General features: G+C 43.2%; 2 protein-coding genes across 2 annotated transcripts; both read right to left on the minus strand.

Annotated features, from left to right (window-relative positions):
* Positions 1-403: 403 nt before the first annotated feature.
* LOC137792660 (ubiquitin thioesterase OTUB1-like) lies at positions 404-4,670 on the minus strand. Its single transcript, XM_068588414.1, has 7 exons — positions 4,583-4,670; positions 3,478-3,539; positions 2,945-3,043; positions 2,649-2,767; positions 2,278-2,362; positions 1,261-1,455; positions 404-971 (listed from the first exon to the last, which is right to left on the minus strand). Exons 1-7 carry the CDS (start codon positions 4,668-4,670, stop codon positions 774-776), a joined length of 846 nt encoding a protein of 281 aa, XP_068444515.1. The 3' UTR covers positions 404-773.
* Positions 4,671-5,948: 1,278 nt separating this feature from the next.
* Positions 5,949-20,190, minus strand: nectin4a (nectin cell adhesion molecule 4a). Its single transcript, XM_068588003.1, has 11 exons — positions 20,094-20,190; positions 16,528-16,722; positions 15,854-16,021; positions 14,616-14,894; positions 14,093-14,210; positions 10,880-11,034; positions 10,611-10,770; positions 9,817-9,892; positions 9,434-9,496; positions 8,183-8,377; positions 5,949-8,056 (listed from the first exon to the last, which is right to left on the minus strand). Exons 1-11 carry the CDS (start codon positions 20,146-20,148, stop codon positions 7,661-7,663), a joined length of 1,860 nt encoding a protein of 619 aa, XP_068444104.1. The 5' UTR covers positions 20,149-20,190; the 3' UTR covers positions 5,949-7,660.
* Positions 20,191-21,096: the final 906 nt, after the last annotated feature.

Here is a 21,096-nt window from a genome sequence, read left to right on the forward strand (position 1 = left end):
GCTATGACGCTTCCTGCGCATGCGCAAATCCAGGTGTAAACAAAGTGTACGCACAGAGGTTAACTCCTGTCGTGATGTCAGTAAACAATGTGCACTATTGCTGTTTAATGCATATACTGAAACTATACTCTCCGTTGAATACATGTACAATGTGAACAAGTAATCAATACAGTCGTTTAGGTGGAATTCATGTCAGGACACTATCACTAGTGTCAATTAAATGTTATGGATTGATGGGATTTATTTCATTTTGTTTCACAATGTCATTAAGTCGTTAAATTCGCCAACATAAATTCTACTTTTTTCACTGCTTCTCCAAAGAATGTAAATGAACAATAGACAATAGATAATGTAATCTGTCATTTGTTGCAACCCTAAATTCAAAAAGAAAAGAGACAGGAAATAAGATGTAAATCCCTTTAATAAAACTCAATGAAACGCAGTGTAACAAAGGAAAATAATCCAACATAAAGCAAGTAGATAACATTTACAACCACAAAAAAAAACCTGTACAACTCTAAATGCCTGGAGTCACTTCTATTTTTTCCAAAGATTTTTTTATTAATCATTTTGTGATGACTGAGGGTTGACTTGGAGGTTTGGGGGGAAAGAGGTAAGGGAGGCATGTAATGTGATTTTTATCTTTTTCAAATACACAAGTGTAGTCTCATACACAGATGTATGCTTCATCAACGTGGCTGCTGAAGTTTGTTTTTTTTTAACCCACTGCTGTATCGTACAGCAGGAGGAGAATGAGGCCGTGGTTAGGAGTGTTATTTGTACAAGATGTCGTAATGACCAGGTCTATAGAGGAGGAAAATGCGTGGGTCGCCTCCTTCGGGGAAAACGTGGTGATTGACTGTTCCTCCCTCTCCTCTATCCATGTACTCCACCAGGATGGATACGTCTAGGGCCTGGGCTAAGGCGATGATGTGAATGTGATCACTTTCTTTAGACATGGGCTCCACCTCCTTGAAAAAAGAAAGAGAAAAAAAAACATTTAAGTGTTGGTAAGTATTCAGAAAACTTTACTGGTTAGATATTGAACATTACTTTTACATTGTAATTCACCAAAGCGTAGCTGACTGTATTGTTTTAATGCAACACAAAGCTTCATCTGCTGTGGAACACATTGATAGTGACAATCTTTTCTATTAATAACACTTTCACACCAACTGGCAAAAGAGGAAAAATTATGAGAGACCAATTATGTTTCTTCGTAACTACAAGTTTAAAAAAAATAATAATTTAAAAACGCACCTGCTGACAGAACTCCTTGACAGAGCGTCCTCCCTCAATGAAGTGCTGAAAGAAGCCGTACTCTCGCTGCAGGTAGCCTGAGGTGAGCAGCCGCAGGTACACGACCACGTAGTCCGACATGTTCTGTTCGTTGAAGGAGTTCAGCAGTTCCTGCAGGCTCGGCTGTTTCTCACACAGCTCGATCAGGTCCATGAACTTGGAGGAAAGACATTATTCACGTGACTTAGATCGATGTGAACGTGTCCCAGCTCGCCAAATCACTGTCCAACTCGTCATATCTAGTCCGTCTGTGTGCTCCAGCAGATCAAATGCACCATTTACTTTGATTAGCAAGTGACCATTCAGAGTCGGCAGGACGACAAGCAAATTACAGTGAACACACAAACCTAATTGACACAACAAGGTGCAAGGTACACTGTGCATACTTTGATTAGGGCTGTGATCTTTTATTGCCTTTCAGTGGAATTGTATTGTGATAAAGTCATATCACGACACACAATTTTGTCATCTAAACTGATAATAATGAGCACATATAATACAAATTGAGCAGGATATCACAATTGACACCCCAACGTAGTTAAATCAATCTATTGTCTTACTCTGATTACTCTGTATTTGTGTGCATGCATGTAAACCTAGTACGTGTATAGCTGGAAATATTTATTCATCGTTTCTCTATAGCTGAAATAGTTAAAACGGCGAGTTTACATTCTCATAAGTTCTTATTAAAAAGAGAAAATTCTCATAACTTTGTCATATTCACACAGAAGCATACAAAAACACATGCAGTATCATGATATATATTGCTTTCGAGATATGAAATTACCTACACCATAATAAGAGGATTTTGTAAAACGTTTTCACTTGTGATCAGAAAGTCGTTTTTAAAAGCTACTTAAAAAAATAAAATGAAAAAAATTCTCACGCTACTTCAGTTTTTAAGTAGAAAAGTCTGCATTGGGGTTTGTCAGTTTGCAATAAACAATGAATGTATTATTTTTTGCACAAAAAACTTACAGTGTTGTGAAAGTCTTCAATGGTAAACTCAGTGAAGCCTTCGTTAACCAGGTCCATTTTACTTTTAGTTGCAACTGCTTTGAACCTGTAGAAATAAATTCAATAATCCTGAGTTTATGGCCACCATAGTCTTTGTTAGATTTAAGTATCATGGAGAACAGTGAAGACAGGACAAACCGACAAAGATCACAACACCTAGTTGTTCGGTGACTGCATACATAACTGGCACTGTGACAGATTTGTATAAAACTATCAAAAAAGAACATTTGTATACATGTAAATTAGTACAATCAAGGGAAGCCAAAACTGTGCCAAAATGACACAAGTGTGAGAGGCCGATAGCAACTATAACACAAACTGCAACCACTCACTTCTGAAGTTCTTTGCTGTCATCTAGCAGCGACTCGAGATGTGCGAAGCCAAACGCTCTGTAGAAACAGTTCCCATCTGGTCGTGTCTTGCGAATGTACGAGTATTTTTTGTGTAGGTCCTGCAGCAAAATGTGAAAAGAATGATACAAAATCAACTACGGAGACTGTATTCGAGTATGCGAACAACGTGCCGTTTTGTTGTATAGCTCTGGATGAACAGACCCCCTGCACGGTGGAGGAAATGCATCCTGACGTGGGTGCAGTAACCTAAGACCGGGTGGTGCGGATTGACTGACCTTGATCTTGAGCTGATAAACCGAGTCATCCGCGGCGTACTCCCTCTGCAGAACCGTCAGGGCCTGTCTGTCTGACACCAACGGGCTACTGTTGGCGATCTAGATACCCACATAAAAAAATGATTATCTGGACGTGCACGGTAAAAAACTTAACTTATGGGCGTATTCGTCTTGAAATTTGAACAAAGGTTACAAAAGGAACCCAACAAAAAGTTGCACATTTACACATAAAATACAGAACTTCCATTTTACGATGCATTATGTTCGTTTTATGAAATTACATCTTTTATTCATAGGCCAGAGCTGTGCAGAATAGTATCATAGTGTTCTGAACAGGTCAAGGTCATTGGTAATTGGGCAGTTATAAAAGACAGAAACCAAAACCAAATACATATTTTGCCATTTTCCATGGTGTCGACAGCGGCACAGCAAGAGTGCAGCTGTATTCACGCATAAGCAGAATTTTCTGAATGTTTAACGGAGAAAAACTAAAAACTAACTTTTGTGCACCTTAATGAAAAGGGATATCTCACCTCCTGCTGAATTCTGTCCTGTTGAGCAATTATGGCCTCATCGTATGCGAGGCAATTCACTCCTGAAAGCATAGTAGAACGGATATTTGGTCAGGTCTAGATTGCAAGAGTGTTGAAATGACGCAAGACTTATGAGGCAGATTGACAACACAGCAAGTAGCAGAGCAGTACACTATTAAAAAAAGGACATTCAGCCATGTAACCTAAACATTACAGCTGGATGACCCATGACATCATCAATGCACCTGCAACACATGTTGCAGAGGGTATTTTTTTAAATAAATAAATAAGCAAAAACAAGCCTCGATTTAACAGAATTATATGAAGTATCTTGCAGCATGTATTTTTTAATGCATGCACAAATACATCCGTCTGTACGGTTTCAGGGGGAGAAACAACCTGTGCATGACAGTGACACTTTATCAAAGTCTGTCACATCCTGTACATGCATGTGTTTGTGTGTATTCATCTGATAATGTATTGCCATTAAAGAGACATGCGAGCCAACGCTGCACTCGCGTAACCACAAATAATCAGACGGGTGGCGTTGAGCATTTAACGCGTAATTTAATAAGGACAACAACAAAGCATGCGCGAAGAAAAACTACAATCTCTCCTCCTGTTTTCATCGCGTGCTTTCATCACACGCCGCCACGGGGCGCGTTTAGCCGCAGTCAGCGTTTAACATGAAAACAACTTAATCCACAACACCAGCTAGCGTCAGTCAGCTCGACTCTGCTAGCTCGACCTGTGCGTAAACAAAACACATTCTCGTCACGACGAATGTGGTGGTTTTACCTCCTAAAAAAATGGGGGCTCCTAGATTTAATATTAAACGTATAGTCTGAACGTGTCCTTTGGTAAAAGACTCCGGGACTGTCACGTACAGTTGCCCCGTCTGTAACTAAACAACCGTTTTCTCTTTGTGTAGCAATGGTCGCGGGCTAACGCTAGCCCACTAGCGCTGGCCTCTGTGTCCCCCCTCGCCGCTGCTTGGTTCCGGGGGGGCAGCGGCCGTAACGCCCGGCGGACCCTTCGTGGGCTCGCGGGCTCCGAACCCAACGGCCGTTAGCCGGACAGTTCACGGTGGAAGTGTTTCTCTCACCCTCCACCTCTCCCTGTGATGATTCCTGCTGCTGCTCCTCCGCCATCTTAGCTATCGAGATCTGTTTCCTCCTTCTGCATGACCTCATTCGTTGCACACTTCCGGGCGAGTCTCATTTATGTATCTTGTGTTTTATTTTATTTTTTTAATTTTTAAACTTAAAATTGTATTAAAATGTATTTAAAATTGAGTGGTCCCACTGTTTAAAAAACATGTTTTAAATTTATTTTTAAATTTAGATTACCCTTTCATGCCAAGGGTCCTATGAACACTATGGGGTTTTAACAAAACTAGAAGCACAGTCTTGTTTAGGCTGTAGCTGTTCTCCCATTGTGGTTAAACTGATAATAAAAACTCTCATCATTAAACTAACGCTGCAAGAAACATCCAAACACTCACTAATTTTATAGGAGTGGCTTGGACAGAGGGCCATTGCTGGATCACCAGCACCTCAAGGTGGACAACTATCCCCTAGGGCTCCCAGGGGCCACACTGTGTTTACTTTGTTGTGAATTGGTTCATGTTAATGTGCGTTAACTGTACATTTGTTTGGGACGAGTTTGTCTAGCAAAACTAAAATTATAAATGTTGAAATCCAGTTTAAATCTTTTTTTAATTTTTAGGGGATGTTATGTCTTGTCTTGAATTAGTTTGTACCACAAGCTAACTCAAACTTAATGCATAAAAGCATACTGTAATACAGTAATTCTCAAACATTTTCTGTCACGCCTCAATTTGGAGGAAAAACAATGTTCGGACCCACTGCCCCAAAAAAATTGTAACAAAATGGACCAACTTTTTGTGACTCCATCAGCATTTTCAAGTAATAGAATAAAGAAAATTGCAATCCCTTTCAAGTAAACCAGATTGCTCCATCAGACATAATAACATATGCAATCACTTTGTGAGAACAATGCAAATAAAGTTCTATCTGTGAAAAAAAAATAATACCTATTGTGTCTGCAAATAACCTGTTTTACACTAAATATCTTTTCAAGATAATGCGTTTTATGTACTTTTCTACCATGTAAAAGGATCATGTTCATGGGGAGAGTGTTGTACTAAAACCACAAGACAGCAGGTTTGATCCAAGTTCTCCCACATAGTTTGAATGAAGTGTCTTTTCGCAAGACACTTAAAATGCACAAAATATGTTCCCTACTGTGGGATTTTAAAAGGACTATTAATATTTTTTTTAAATAAACAGAGTTTGAGGAGCAGTTTATCCCTTCATGTGGCCCCCAGGGCATCTAAACCCCTGCAAAGAAATCAACAGGAGACTCAACAGACAATGTAGTCTTTCCTATTTAGATGATCCAAAAAATAGTTTTAGTTAACATGAAAGTTTTACAAAAACCATGCACATTTATTTCCAACCCATCAGTACAAACTGATACCCATACAAAGACCTTAAAATAAATGAAAATCCGGGCATGTGACCGGGAAGATAATGGTCCCAAATCACAGTGGAATATACAGAGTCTTTCATAGTTCTGTCGTTTTGCATGAGGCTCATTCAGATCCCTGCACTTTCCAGCAGTAAACATCAGGGGGCGCCGTCTACAGCAACAACAACCCACAATAACACAACACACCACTTATCTGTTGGTATTACCTGTTGGGTGCCAGTAAGTCTTTGCATTTGCCAAAAACTCATATTTGTGTTGTATTTACAGAATGCAACACATCAAAACATGTCACACATGTGGTGAGAACAAAATAATACTTCATATTTGCCCCCCAAAAAAGCAAAATTAATTGTTTTTTTCATATTTTCCCTTTGGCACTTTGCTTCCCATAGCGGGGCTGTAACAGAACCCAACACTGATGTTTATCAAACATATACACTATTTTTAATCTACAGATGAATAATACATGTCTGGTTTTGACACAATACTAAAAATCTGTACGGGTCTATGTCAAATTTGGAAACATCGTCTTGTCTTGAAGAAACGTACGGATACAGGAGGCTGTGTCCACGTGTGTGGCAGCCTTTGTTGGTCTCTCTGGTCTCTGGAGTTAAAGTCCAGATATATTCACAAAAGTATAACACACAATCAGTAAAAAACAGAAAAAAAGCTAAATTAAAATGTACATTACAAACATGTGGTAGCTTCTTTCAGCTTTCGTCCCCTGTATATGTATGTGTGCATATACACAACATACATACGCACCTGTATTTATTTAGTGTGTGCATGTTAAAAATACCATCCTCACATAGGAGACAGAACAAAGTATATTAATTATGTATTTGCTCTATATGAATGCTATACTGTATTGATGATTTGGGTTTAAAAACAAATATAAAACTCTTTTTTTTTAAGAAATCCTTTGCATATTTGTACAGATTGATAAAACATGTATAGGATACATTAGTAATGTTTTGTCTGCGTGAAGCCTTTATCTTATTCAAAAACGTCTCAGTGTTTCAAATCAAAGTCACAAGACAATGCGGAGGTATGCACGTTGCAGGTGTGGCACGACTGGAACTACCCCACGGTTTGGATCAGATCCCAAACCCGTGTTGTGTAAGGGAACTCGACACGGTTACTGAGACACTGAACTCCACGACAGCAGAACCCTCCTTACAGAAGTGTCGCAAACGCTGATGTACCAATCGCCCCATAGAGCCCACCCCTTCTCCTGAATGTCTTGATTTCCTACTGTACATTTCGACAACCCCCGTAAAAAATTTTTAAAAAAAAGGTGCATTCGCCTGTTTCGTTACAGAGCAACAGATTGCGAAAGACAAGCGAGGAATAACGTCTGCGGTGAAACGCTGTAGTAGCCGCGCTGGAAATATTGCGACATTGCTTGTGTTTGTCATCCAGAGCCCGCTGTCACCCAGCAGACATCTGACATCCAGAAATGTCCAGGAGATGCTTCAGAGTAGAGTTTTTCCATTTAAGATTGTCTATTGCACCATATTCCCACACAATAAAGAAGACGCAGAAGTGCAGTCGAGGTGCAGATTGTTCATCCCTGACCACCAAACATTTCCTGTGTATTCGCATGCCACCTCCACGACCAGAGCTGGCCAGTCTTGCCATTTTCACGTGTTATTTTCCCAGCTGCCCGCTAAACTATCTGGGCCTTGTGGATCAGGGAGGCATGCGGACTGACCCCGATGGGGCTCGGCCTGCGTTTGGGTCTGAGTGTGCCATTAGTCTGCAGGTAGCGGGTACTGTGAGCCTCGGACACCTGGGAGCTGTTGGTCTCGCTGTCCTGGTCGTCGGGATGCTCCTGACTGGCGGGACCCCCGAGGCCTTCGTCGACTTCGTCCTCGTCGTCGGTCACCGGCGGGTAGCTGCAGCTCAGAGGAGACGACTGCTGGTGACCCTTGCTGACGCTTCCCGGCTGCGAGCTCCCATCGCTCGGGATGACGGCGCTGCCGTTCAGCTGCCTCACGATCTCAGTGGACTGCACCATCGGGAAGGGTGACGGCGTGAGGGGAGGGTGGAAACGAGTCTCCTGCTGCGAAGACACGGAGTACACACACTATATAAGTGCATCGTCATTACAGAGGCATGCAGACGTGATTCTGCATTCCACAATTTTGTGTGGTCAGGCTGAATTACGCACGCACAAAGACACACCTACCAGGGAAATAGCGCTGTTCCTCACGTAGGTCTCCACTCGGAGGCGGCTCTCCTCGTCTCGGTCCAGAGGCCGGTCTCTGCCCCTGCGGGTGTTGTTGTGCAGGACGGGCCGGCCCAGGTAGTCGAACGCTCCTCCACCTCCTCCGCCCCGTCCACCTGAGATAGTGGAGCGGCTGTCCCGGCAGTTAGCCTGCTCCTGCTGGCGCAACATTGATCAGTATTCACTCATTCACCGAGGAGACGTATGGAGGACGGAAAATGACTTAAGTATGAATAAATAAAGAAGAAACACGAGTGGACAGAAACAGAAATGTAGAAATAGATTGATTTAATTATGTGTTTACGTATAACTTATATTTATATATTCCTGTGTTTATTTATTTATACATTTATTTCAGCATTTATTTATTTATTCCTGTGTTTATTTATACATTTATTCAAGAATTAATTACTTTATTCCTGTATTTTTTTATTTATACATTTATTCCTGTATTTATTTATTAAAGCAGTTATTTATTTATTTCTGTATTTATTTAAGTATTTATTTACTTATTCCTGTATTTATTCATGCATTTATTTATTTATACTTAAATGCACCAGATTGTATTGTCGTTGGCGTCATTATTTCACATGACGTCACACTGAGATCACTCACTTCTCAAACTAATGAATCAATTATCGTTCAACATTTTGGGATATGCGTTTTCTCGGCGTGAGTTCGATGAGAACACGTATAGCACTCCTGCATCTGCGTGCTGAACGTAAAGAAACCTGAGGCGACCGGCAGCCTCGCTCTCACGGTGGATCCGACTCTACAGGCCCTTTCAGAAATATTGGAGAATCATCTTCAGGAAACTAGATGTGTATTCCTAATTCATTAGCAGCTTACGTAAGGAGGCTCTTATGAATGTTAGATAGCGCTGATGGTCACACAAGACACCAGAATGACTGTCATTGTTTCAGCAGCTAGAGGTCTGAACTGTGTGTGAGAGGCTGCACATGAACATTGAACTGGAATAACCTTCTCCAGAAGGCCGCGGTCCAGCAGTGTGACATAACACCACAGACGAAATGAAACAGACAGTTTGACATTTTGGGGAAAATCTTTCTTGCTTTTCCGTTTGCAGAAAAGGAAACGCCGACCTCGGGAAACAAACGGCCCAGAGGTCTTCAACAACACAACGAGTTGTGTTTTTTTTTTTATCCTCAATATCCAAAATGCACTACATTCAGATGAGAAATGTAGACTGACCCCGAGGGAAGACATGCTGTTCCTGATGGTCCCCTCCACCCTCAGAGGGATGTTTTCCTCTGTCTGCAATGGGAAGAAACAGAGCTACATTAGCTGTGTCACTGGAGGGGAGAAACAAAAGTCCACGCCCTTTGAACACATCCTCAGCAACTTACTTGTAGGTGAAGCAGAGACACATGACAGACAAGATATCATCATTTGACTGCCACAGTATTACGTATTCACAGACAGATTCTAAACAGGGATCCTGGGATGAACCGAGTGAAACACGTGTGAGCGGCAGCCTGAATCAGGACGTGCAAACACACGGGAGGGAACGCGAGGCGGCGCCGCAGCGGGACGGCGTGCTCAGTGTGAAAAGAATAATTCATTCGGTGTCGTACCGTTCCTCTGGCGTCTGTGCTGACAGAGTTCACTCTCCTGAAAGAAGCTTGTCTGGAGAGAGTGCTGATCTCCTCCCTGAGAGAAACCAGAGACAGAGATCAAAGATGTTTAACCTTTTGGAAACCCATTTTAAGTCCCAGCATGCAGCGTATAGACAATCTTTTGGCATAAAAAACAAATTTTTGAACCGAACGACACAGTTTTTTGACTGAAACTCCTTCCTAACAGGACAAAGTTTTGTTTTATTATGATTTGTGTTGCAGATTCTGATTCTCTAGGTCCTAATCTTTCCATAAAGGTGTCTTATTGACGCTCCAGGAGGCATTTTTGGGGAATCTGGCTCATATCATGCTGGATGTTCATAGTGACGATCAAAATATCTTTTAAAAGTGATTTTTTTTGTAGATATACTTTGCTGAACAAATACATACAATAAACACAAGTATTGGCATTAATTTGGGGTTCCTACAACGACTCAAAGAGGGAAAAGGAGGTAAAATTGGTTCCAGTGTTTTCACCGAGTTAAAAAGAATTCCCTGAATTGTTCTGTGTGTCTACGTCGTTCAACCTGCATGTTTTTCACTTTTTATTTAGTGTTTGTGTCATCTATTTGACGCTTCTGGCTCCTCTAACTGAACTCAACACACTCTTGTAATATGTAATATGCTTCACAGCCCTGATTTGCTCCACAGTTCTTATGATTGGTTCAATCTTCCCCGCGGAGATCGTTAAGGTTTAATCTCGTTTTATCTCATCTTGATTAAAATCATTAAAAAAAAAAAAGTCCACATACTTCCTCACGGTGAGCTCATGCTCCAGCTTCTTGTTCTTGCGTTTGTGATGACACGTGAGGGTGATGACGATGACGAGCATCAGGATCAGCAGCCCCCCGGCCACGCCCCCCACGATGATCATCAGCATGTTCTCTATCACGGTCTGCTTCTGATTCGACTCTGTCAGAAAAGGGAGAGTCGGTGTGGGGGAGTTAGCGTGGATTAAGACGGATGCACACATTTATTCCCAGAGTTTTAATCCGTATGTGTTGACTTTGCTGCCGTCTACCCTTCACGTCGACCTCCACCTCCGCCTTCCCCACGCCCACGGCGTTCTCCGCCACGCACTGGTAGGTGCCTCCGTCCGACGCGCTGAGGGGTCTCCCAAAAGCTAGCGTTCCGTTCGGGTGGGGGATGACGCCTTCCGGCAGCGTTCCCCCTAATCTGCATCCAGAGAGGAAACAAAGATTAACCCCGGGCCTCACTCGGGACAATTCAATTCATCTCCTGGTGCAATATCCATTATGTTTAAGTATGTTTAAGTACTTTATACTTGTGAGTAATGCTGCTGTAATCCTGTAATTTCCCCAGTGAGGGACTAATAAAGGATTATTTTATCTTTTAATTAATGCATGTGTTAAAACATATGGCATACATTTTATGCAAGATCGTGAGCATAATTTGTTTCATCCCACAGCCGTCACAGAATAAAACCATGCCTTTTATATTATATCAGGCTTCTAATCTAGAGCCCTGGCCTTAAAATATGTAACGCTTTCCACCAGATTGAGCCATTTTCTCCAGAAAAAAACAACTAATTGATATCCAAGCAGTTTTAGGAAGGCTGCATGGGAGCGAACCCTTCCTGGGCCTCATCAACACATCCCAGACAGACCAACACTGAAAACTCTCCCTCACTCCAAAATAAATGAGGAAAACGCTTAAACTCCGTCTTCTCTGGACGTAGTCGCTTCTGAAGCTGACGTTTCTGTCGCTGGTGCAGTTTCCTTTGTTCAGCCTGTGCCTGCTCGTGCTGACCACGCCACCGTTTCTGCTTTTTTCTCTTTTCTGATTCCTTCCTGTTGCACATCATTGATTAGGGAGCGGAGGGTGCGTTCACTCTGCGTTCATTTATTGATGTATTTTCATGAAAACATTTCGTTTTGACTCCTTTTCAACACGGCTGCTTCGACGATGCCCCTTCATCGTTTGAAACCAGAGTGACTCACGCGAGATGTGTTAGGTGGATGAGCGACACAGTGCAGGGTGTTGCCTCGGTGTTGTTGTTTTGAGGGCATGACTCGACGTTAATCTCCGCCTATAACCATCATCAACCTGCGTTGCCCCAGAAATACCACCATTTGTTTTAAAATTTCTACTTCTATAGGATGCACTGAAAGATACCATCCACAGAGGCTTCACTAACTTCTACCACCAGCAGAGAAGAGGAACTATCTGTATCACGTGTCTCAGCTCCTTGATAACATCTCACACGAACCTACACATTGTGCTTTCTCCTCCTCTTCCTCCTCCTCCTCCTCCTCCTCCTCCTCTCTTTCTCCACCCCCCTGGCTCCCCCACTAGTTCTCTTCTGTCGTCTGGGCCGCTCATCCCTTTCTCTTTTTCTCCTCGCCTCCCCCCTCGAGCTCCCTCCTTCGTGCGAAACTGCCTCGTCTGTCTGCTCTCGGCACAAGCTGCAACACGACACTGTGACACCGGCGATTACTTCACCCGCCGCCTTTTATTGACAGAGCCAACAGGTTCGCCCGCTGCAACAGCAGCACGTCTGTATCTGTGCGTGAGTAAGGAGAGGTTGCCCATACCTTGGGATTTTGCGTGTGTGTGTGTGTGTAATCCTGTGACTAACAACAAGTAATCTGCACATCATCACCTCGATCAAATCTGAAGAAACCCCCCGCTAAGCATTTTTTGACTTTATTTCAATTGAACAGCGCCCCATCGGTGTGTCAGGAATTCCTCCCTTGGGGCCTAACTGTCACTTCTCTCTTAAATCCATGGGAGACTTCCAGTCCCTTTTTTTTTTTGTGGCTCACACACAACTTTCTCGACAAACTCTTCTCGCCACACCCTGAGAACCTCTCAACGCACCGAAAGGAAACGGCGCACAAATGACACGAGGTGACTCGAGCAGAAGAAGAAGAAGAAGAAGAAGAAGAAGAAGAAGAAGAAGAAGAAGAAGAAGAAGAAGAAGAAGAAGAAGTCAGGCATCTGTGTCATTTGTACTATTGGCAGTATTTGTATTCTAAGTATTTTCAATTGCTTCAGTCCTCCTTCATGTTGAAAGCACATTTCAAGTTGAATCATGTCAACATCAGATTAGATCATCCTGTATTAGTCCACACTGTTACATACCTTTAAACAATCTTATTCTAATTGCATTTGTTGCTTACGTTATGAGAAATTGATGTGAAAAGCGTTCAGAAAATGAACAGGAGCGGCACTAATGTATTCAGATATTTAAACCAAGTGTAAAGCTGACTTACAGGAAGTGCAATCATTCAAAAATATGAAACTTATTACAGTGTGTCACAATAAAAGGAGAGTTTCTATTGGCCCACAGCTCAGGTGGGAGGAGGGATGGAAACAATATGCTCGTTTAATTGTTCTCCATCTCCAGGTCTGCACATTGTTATAGCGTATAGCAAATTAATCCACAGCAAGTACTGAGTGCATTTTTATCTTCTTAAACATTTTTGCATTACGGCTTTTTGATTATTTCCAATTGTGCATTGTTTGTCAGTCGCCGTCTCTGACTTTAGTGGGCGGGCTTTATTCCGCGCACATTTCTGCTGCTGACTGTCAATCAATGGACTCCTGTTAACGGATGTCAGGACACCATCAGCAGGTATGTGTGTGTCATGGCACCAGACAACAGAGACACACTCAAAAAAGCATCTACGGCGCTACCAGCAGTCTAGATATTCCACTTTAACGAGCCTGAACCGATCAAACAAACAGTATTCAAGCCGTTACTGTGCAGATCTACTTTAGTTACATCCAGTTTCACGGTTAGTTCTTTATATTTCCTTACAGTGCAATCAGCTGATAGCACACGCATGTTTATCAGACAAATTAAACTCATGACTTGATATGAAACTGGCAAACTTCTCTATTTAAATTTAAGTTAATAATAAAAAATGAGCTTGTTTTCCTAAACCGGTTATCACAGTTTACACTACAGGTCAATATTGTTTTATATGGCGTGCTCTATGAGACACAGTTACATCTAAGAAGAGCAGGACTGGAGGAATAATGAAAACACCCCCCGTCACCTGGAGGCATTTTTACTGGCTTTGACTCACGAGGATGACCTGAGTGCACTGAACGTCCCATTTGTACCGTTAAATGGTGGAACTGCAGCAACATAATTGGTCTAATTACTGTCTTAAGTTACGAGAAAAGTAACAGTGACCAGACACATCAGAGTTAGTCACACGCGAGTACCAGACAGCCGGAGGAGAGGGGGCGGGTCCTACTGTACCTGATCCAGGTGAAACTCTGTGGTTTGGGGTTTCCTCCACTCACACACCTCAGGGCAGCGTTCTCCAAACCCACGGCCCAGTCGCCATTGAAGTCAGACACCTTTGCGTGTGGAGGGTCTGGGAGGAAAAAGTAGATTTTATCAGCTTTGTGTCGGTGAGGCGCGAAAAAACAAAGAGCAGGGGCGAATGGAGGGTCCGGTTTTTCAACTGATGCCGTTGTATGAAGGTCATGTAAGGTCAAGTAAGCAAGGATACAGCAACAAAGCCAAAGTTCACGGTCACAGGGCCTTGACAATATCCTGTAGCCACACAACGGCCATGTGTTAGGGTTTCAAGATGTTTCTCCTTCAACCTTTTGAAGCCAAAAGGTGATTATAAAGTATCTTCCTGCTGTGAAGTGAAAAACAGGAAGTAAAGTGTCGAAACAGCTGCTTGTTCTTTGCATGTTTGCAATGAGCGCTTTTATCGTCTTGACCAAAGCAAACCTTTTCATAAAGCGACCCTTGCGGCGTGGATACTCACAGTGCACCACCAGCTTGTTGGTGAGCCTGCGGGGGGCCGTCATGGTGGGATGCCACACCAGACAGTCCAGCGTCTTGCCGTTCATGCTCCTCAGCGGGTGCAGCGAGTAGTGCGAGGACACCGCCCCGTTGTCGGAGGAGCGGTCCACGGCCTGGCCGTTCAGGTCCGTGTCCCAGGTGAGGCGGGGGGGCGGGCGGGCCACAGAGCGGCAGGAAGCGGCCTGTCGGTAGGACTGCCCCTCCACCAGAACCACGGGGTCCAGGGAGGAGATGGGGACGGCTGGAGGGGGGGGAGGAGACAGTGTTTGATCAGAATGAAGATAAGAAGATGTTACATGCACACAGACGTACAATGAACTGTGAACATAGTTTCTCTTGTTTTAGTAAGAGTGCTTATCCGACATGAACAAATACTTCCTCAAAATATAGAGCCAATTGAGTCATTTTCTATATTTGTGTTTTTTCTGCGCTTTTCTCATTTGTCTAAAGTGTGAAGTATTTAACAGTGTTAAATAATAACTTCATAATAATACAAATTTGACTTTGATTTGATTTCCTTTAACTGTGTTTGTTGCTTTTTTTAGTCATGAACATGTAATGCGACTGAGAATAACATAACTGGTTATCGAGGCCGGGTTGAAAAAAGGCTGACGGTTAAAACGTGCATTGATTAAAAAGTATTGATTCACTTCATTATGACTTGCTTAATCAAGCCTTCCAGGAACATTTGACGCTGTAAATACATTTGGCAAGTGGACGACAACTTGTATTTGAGTCTAAGAACGAAATACGAACATAGAATAATGAACCAATTAAACATGTACAAATATAATAAATGGTGGTGTGGGATAATAATATAGAAATGCTGGAAAATGAGAAAAAAAGTGTCTCTAAAATGCTAATCAGATTTAACATCCAATGAAATATTATCAGGATTCTTTAAAAGGAGTTCCTTAAAATCCCATTATGTTTCCTAGACGGGTGATTAGTTTATTAGGATCAACTTGTGTGTGAAGAAAAAAGTAAGTATGCTATATATGCATATGCAATTATTTTATGATCAGGCCTGCAGTCAAACTCATTATGTCGTAGAATATATGGATCACGTTGTGCAAACAGTCATATTGGACTGACAAGTGTTTTTCAGTTTCCCTCCCTGGGCGACACGTTGGCAGCTCTGCATCTGCAGAGACAAACTCGACTGAGCGAATCTTTTTTGGCCACGAGGATGAAACTCACTCCACACGATGAGAGACATCTCTCTGTCGAAGTTGCCGGAGGGGAAGGTGCTGATGCGGCAGAGGTATTTCCCCTCGTCGGAGACCTCAGTGCTCATGATGACCAGAGACGAGTCCGCGGTGGGCTCGCTGTTTTTAAAGCGCACGCGTCGAGACCACGACCCGAACGCTGCAGAGAGGCAGAGGAGATGGAGAGAAGGGGCAGAGTGTGAGAAAGAGAGAGAGAGAGAGAGAGAGAGAGAGTTAAAAGACCATGAGCGGAGGAATCCAATGCGTCAAGAACAATTAGGCCCGGCGAGTTCAGCACGGACCTTCAGGGTTTCTTTTGTCACTTTCTGTTCCACACACATGCCTGCACTCCGGCTTAAAATCCTATTTACGCTCTGAGTGTTGAGTCCAGGGTTTTCTCTGGCATGTATCACACTCACAATGGGTGCATGTTTGAATCCCTAAATCGTTTAGATGGTTTTTAACTACTGCCTTTAAGCTGGATTAGTTTTATGAGCAGTTGTGAAGTGAAACTAACAAATCCACTTGTAATATAATAACTCCTCGCTGTAATAAGCGCAGACGAGCGAGTGCTTTGTAATAAAGATAGGGGAAGGTGTTCAGTGTGAAGATATTCCTGAAGAAACCTTTTGGAGAGAGAAGCTAAAGGCCAATGCACCGACTGACCTGTCTGTCCGTTAGAAGGGTGAGCAGTGATGATCTGCTCCTTGGTGGCGTCGGCTTTCTCCTTGTACCAGGTGACCTGCACCACGGTGTCGCCAGTTGGCTGGTAGTGACAGGGCAGGACGGTCTCCTCCTCTGCCAGGGAGAGGATGGGGTCTTTAGACGGGAGGTCCACAAAGTCTCCCCATGTCACTGTCACTAAAAGGAGAGAGGAGTAGGTCAGTCATTAAGTTTGAGAGATCCTGAAATTGAGTTTCAGTGTGCAGGGGAGCTGAAGTCAACACCAAATGCCCTCCAGCTCTACCAGCTCCCTGAAAGTGACACCTGACCGACAGTCTGAACTTACAGCTACTTAAAATTACAATATAAGTGCACAGAAAAACTGATCTTGTTGCTAATTTGCTAACTTAAAAAGAAGAGTGAATGTGAGGAAGAAGCTAATATTACAAAAGCATGTGCACTTCGCACTGAAGATTGTGGTCTGCCCTTTATCTTTGCTGACCATTCCAGTTCAAGCTTGGCTGCGGAGAGTGAATACAATTTTTAAAAAATCCACATACATTTTGGTCCGAGCTTCTTCTTTGTCAGTGAAGTTAATTAAAGCTTCCCTGCAGCATGCAGAGCATAATTATAGCAGTAAACAACTCTTAGCTTGAAATGAAGTCACCCTTCCTCTGTGTGTGTTGTTATTTGAGTTTCTCTGTGCTTTGATGACTTAGCCGGACCGGCCGCTCGTGCCTTTTAGCGCATGTTAGCGCATGTTAGCATGCTCCTCTGGCTCGCTCGTGGTCGCCGCTTCTGCACCGCGCTCATACGGCGTTCGCAGCTGGGTAACATCGCCAGTTTCCAGAACATGGCCGGCTCTGTGAGCGCTGTTGCGTTTGTTAGCACTGTTAGCCCCGTTAGCTTCTCGCCGCCGTCTCAGCCGCGTGGAGGCAATTGATATGCTCTGAATTTGAAATGCTCCTTGCTTTTTTTTTGTGGTGTACCACTCTCATATCTGTCTGTTGAACAGGAAGCCACACCAGCCATTTAGCTTGACTTAGCATTCGGGGCCTCATCTCACTCTGTCGACAGCAGAGCAAAAAAGCGTCCTTCACAATATGTCTAAATTCTCTCAATGTTGTGTTTTCTCATGTTTCAAAGTGTTTCATGAAATACAGTTGCACAGCGTTCTGCCCTTCAGATCAAAAAAGTGAACTGTCCACGGATGGTATCACATATTCAGACTGCAAGAATTTAAATTGAAGCCAAGATAAGCACAGACGGGTTTAGAGAGTCCACGCGGAGTGAAGACAGACAAGAGGGAGGAGAGAGAAAACAAGTTGTCTGTCAGAAAAAAGCACGAGGTGAAATATGTCGCTTAACTCGTTGTTTGAGATAAGCGTTGACAGCAAACTAACAGAGGTTTACCTCAGTGTCTGGGCAGAGTGAGCCTTTCAACACACACACACACACACACATTGTGTTTCACACTGCAACACTATAAACCACAAACACTAGCGTGCATCTCTATTTTTATAGTCCTCCAGCAATCTCTCTAAGTGCGCACACACACTTCAGCAGTCACGAGGTGCTGATTCCTGCAACCTGCATGGAATATGCTTTACAAGACATTGCCAGAGTTTGTTTGCAACTCTCAGGGGGATATTCCTCTCGGCGCGCTGCGGGAATATAATTCTGTGTTGTGAAAGATCTGCTCATGCAAATGAGCACAATGCTTGCCGCCTAAAAACCCAGACAGGTGCTTCATCATCGCAGAATTATATTGCCGCTCTTGGCATCGGGCTTGCGTCGTTGCTGGTGATGGATTCCCTTGCAGAGGGTGCAATTTTCGGATGACCATGACACTGGTGACACTGAAGGAAAACAGCTCGCGGGTGGATTACTCCCAAACACCAATGATAAATCAAGTCACAACATGACAGACCATCGGTATGCAAGCTGGAATACAATATAGGGCTGGTCTTTTCATCAGTGGCCTCTAAGATGAGCTAATCAGAGAAAAATGTGCCCTTTTGAAACATTTACCTCTGATCTGTATGCCATTTAAAGTTTCTAATTTGTTCTTTACTAATCAGAATGAAGTCGCCCTTCCTCAGTGTGTGTTGAGCTTCTGTGCTTTGACGAATGGCCGGCCGCTTGTGTCTTTTAGCGCATGTTAGCACGTGTTAGCATGCTTCTCTGGCTAGCTCATGGTCGACGCTTCTGCAGCGCTTACCCTCCAGTTCCCAGAACATGGCTGTTTTTTTCATCAGTGGGCTCTCAGATGAGCTAATCAGTGAAAAATGTGCCTCTTGATACATTAAATCTGATCATATTCTGTTGGCCATTTCAAGCAATATAGTTATTGTGCAGACAGTAGCGCTAATTTGTTCTCTGCTAATCAGATTTTCAGTTTCACTATTGTTGCATCACGATCAACTTGTTTGTTTGCCACAGAGCTTATTTCCTGCAGTAACCCGCAGCCAACCAACCGTCAGAAATCTTATGTATTTGATGTGTTGTTTTCTGACCTAAAGATGGGGCTTTATAAGAAATTACAGGGATCGCTAAAGCGGTTCATCCCGAGGGGGAAATTAATGCCTAAATGTTGCTGAGACACTGAAAACCGTACATGTGAACCTCATGGTGACGCAAGAGGAAAAGTCAGAGAATCATCTAAAAAACAAAATTCATACAAAAGTTGTCTGTCACACACTGGACTTTGTCGATCTACACGGGTTTCCTGTGGAGACACAGTCAGACGTTTCAAAACTTGCACCACGTTCACAGGTTTGGGTGTCTCACCCTGGGGATTTCTTACAGGTGTTGATTTCATATCTGATTGAGGAGAATCTGTTTGGATATGTCAGCGGGGATGTGAATCATGCATTTACCAGCAGACCGGGTGAGTCGCGCAGACAGGTGTGTTTTTCCATGAATTTGCGTGGTGTGTTTGTCACCGTGAGGTTTAAGCCGTCCTGCGTTACTAAAACAACACTCCGCCTGTATCTGCATTGATGAACGGGACCGAAAACTATCATTCTCTGACATTGAGTCAGTATTTTGGGCCGATTCGTATCAACCTATTTGATACGTAATAAGTTCATATGTGCTGATCCATGCATTCTGATACTGTAGATAAACCTACTGCATTTACAACACACACACATACACAATATTACTACACACAGTTACCCTGAATCAGGCAGGAGGGGAATTGATCGACAGCAACCTGTTTTTCCAGAAATATCAGTTTTCTTTCACAGCAGTGCTCCTTTTAAGTCTATCATCAAGACAAGCGGGTCCACTGAGTGTACAGCACTTGGCTTGCGATTAATACGCCTGAGACAATGGAGGACACCTTTCTAAAGCAAGACAACTAAAGGTCCCATCTTAAATATATATCGTATATCTTAAGGTATAATGTTCTTCTACACATTACACTACACAACTATTGTTGAGGCCACGGCCCTGAGGGAATAGCACATCTGACACCAGAAAGGATAAAGACACAGACATGCCGTAAACTCTAATAATAACTCTGCATTTCTGCATGATATCACTGCGTTGGAAAGCCTTCTTACCAGAGATCCAGAGGACACAGAGACACACAGACAGTCCGGTCGGCAGAGGTGTCATTCTCCTCGGCTGTTAACTGCTAGCTGTGCACGCGCTGGGACAATTTCAGCACTGAAGCGACGCTCATCGGTCCAGGTGAAGGTATCTTAAATGGCAGGCACGCATGAAGCACCGAGGCGGACTCATGCTTCCATCCTTGATCCTTCCCAAAGTCCCGTCCGGGGCGAAGAATATGTTATAGTTGTAAAAATGTGGTCCTTGCGGAAAAGCGTACGTCCTCTGGGTTCGGTTGCGTGTTGTTTTGTCAAGCACATGCCATCATGTTTGCCCTTTAGAAAAAAAGAAGGAGCAGCTTTACCTGTTTTTGATACACCTGTTTGAGCTCCACCTGTCCCTCCCTCTCTCTCTCTCAGGCACACACACAAACACACACAGACCTACCCACAACCACACGCACATACATGCACTTCAAGGCCAAAAGCCACCATTCCGGTTAGGCTGAGGCAACATGACAGTTATTTTCTCGTCTTTACACGCTCTGCTCGGAGGAGAGGCAGGTGAAAAGCAGACATTAGGAGCCGGTTCAAACTGTGTCCGAGTGACGCAGTCTCTCAACAGACTGCTCCGCTGTGCTGATACCAAAACAAGAGAGGCCTCCTCCCATCAGAGGAAAACAAATTAATCTTTTAATTGTGAATGGGATGATTAGAAATATTAGGTTGAGCACCATTGAGACACGAAGAAAGATTTCGTAATCGTGAACACGGGAATGAACAGAAATCTGCCCCGGGCCGTTTAATATCCTCATCACATTGATATCCTTCTTTTATTTGTCTCACATCTGATCTGAGCTACATGGAACAGATTCAATCTTCTCAGACTGACATCAATCTTCAGGAGCTTCATACTAACTTTTATACAACTGTTTACAACAGGAAATGTTGTTTGTTCAGCTTGATGATGGAAGCCTGTATAAAATATACAGGCTTTCCCTAATTTCACACTGCA

The sequence above is a fragment of the Clinocottus analis genome, unplaced genomic scaffold (genome assembly GCF_023055335.1).
Source record: "Clinocottus analis isolate CAN_PGR_092001 unplaced genomic scaffold, fCliAna1.0.p SCAF_21, whole genome shotgun sequence".
In the NCBI taxonomy this organism is placed as follows: Eukaryota; Metazoa; Chordata; class Actinopteri; order Perciformes; family Cottidae; genus Clinocottus; species Clinocottus analis.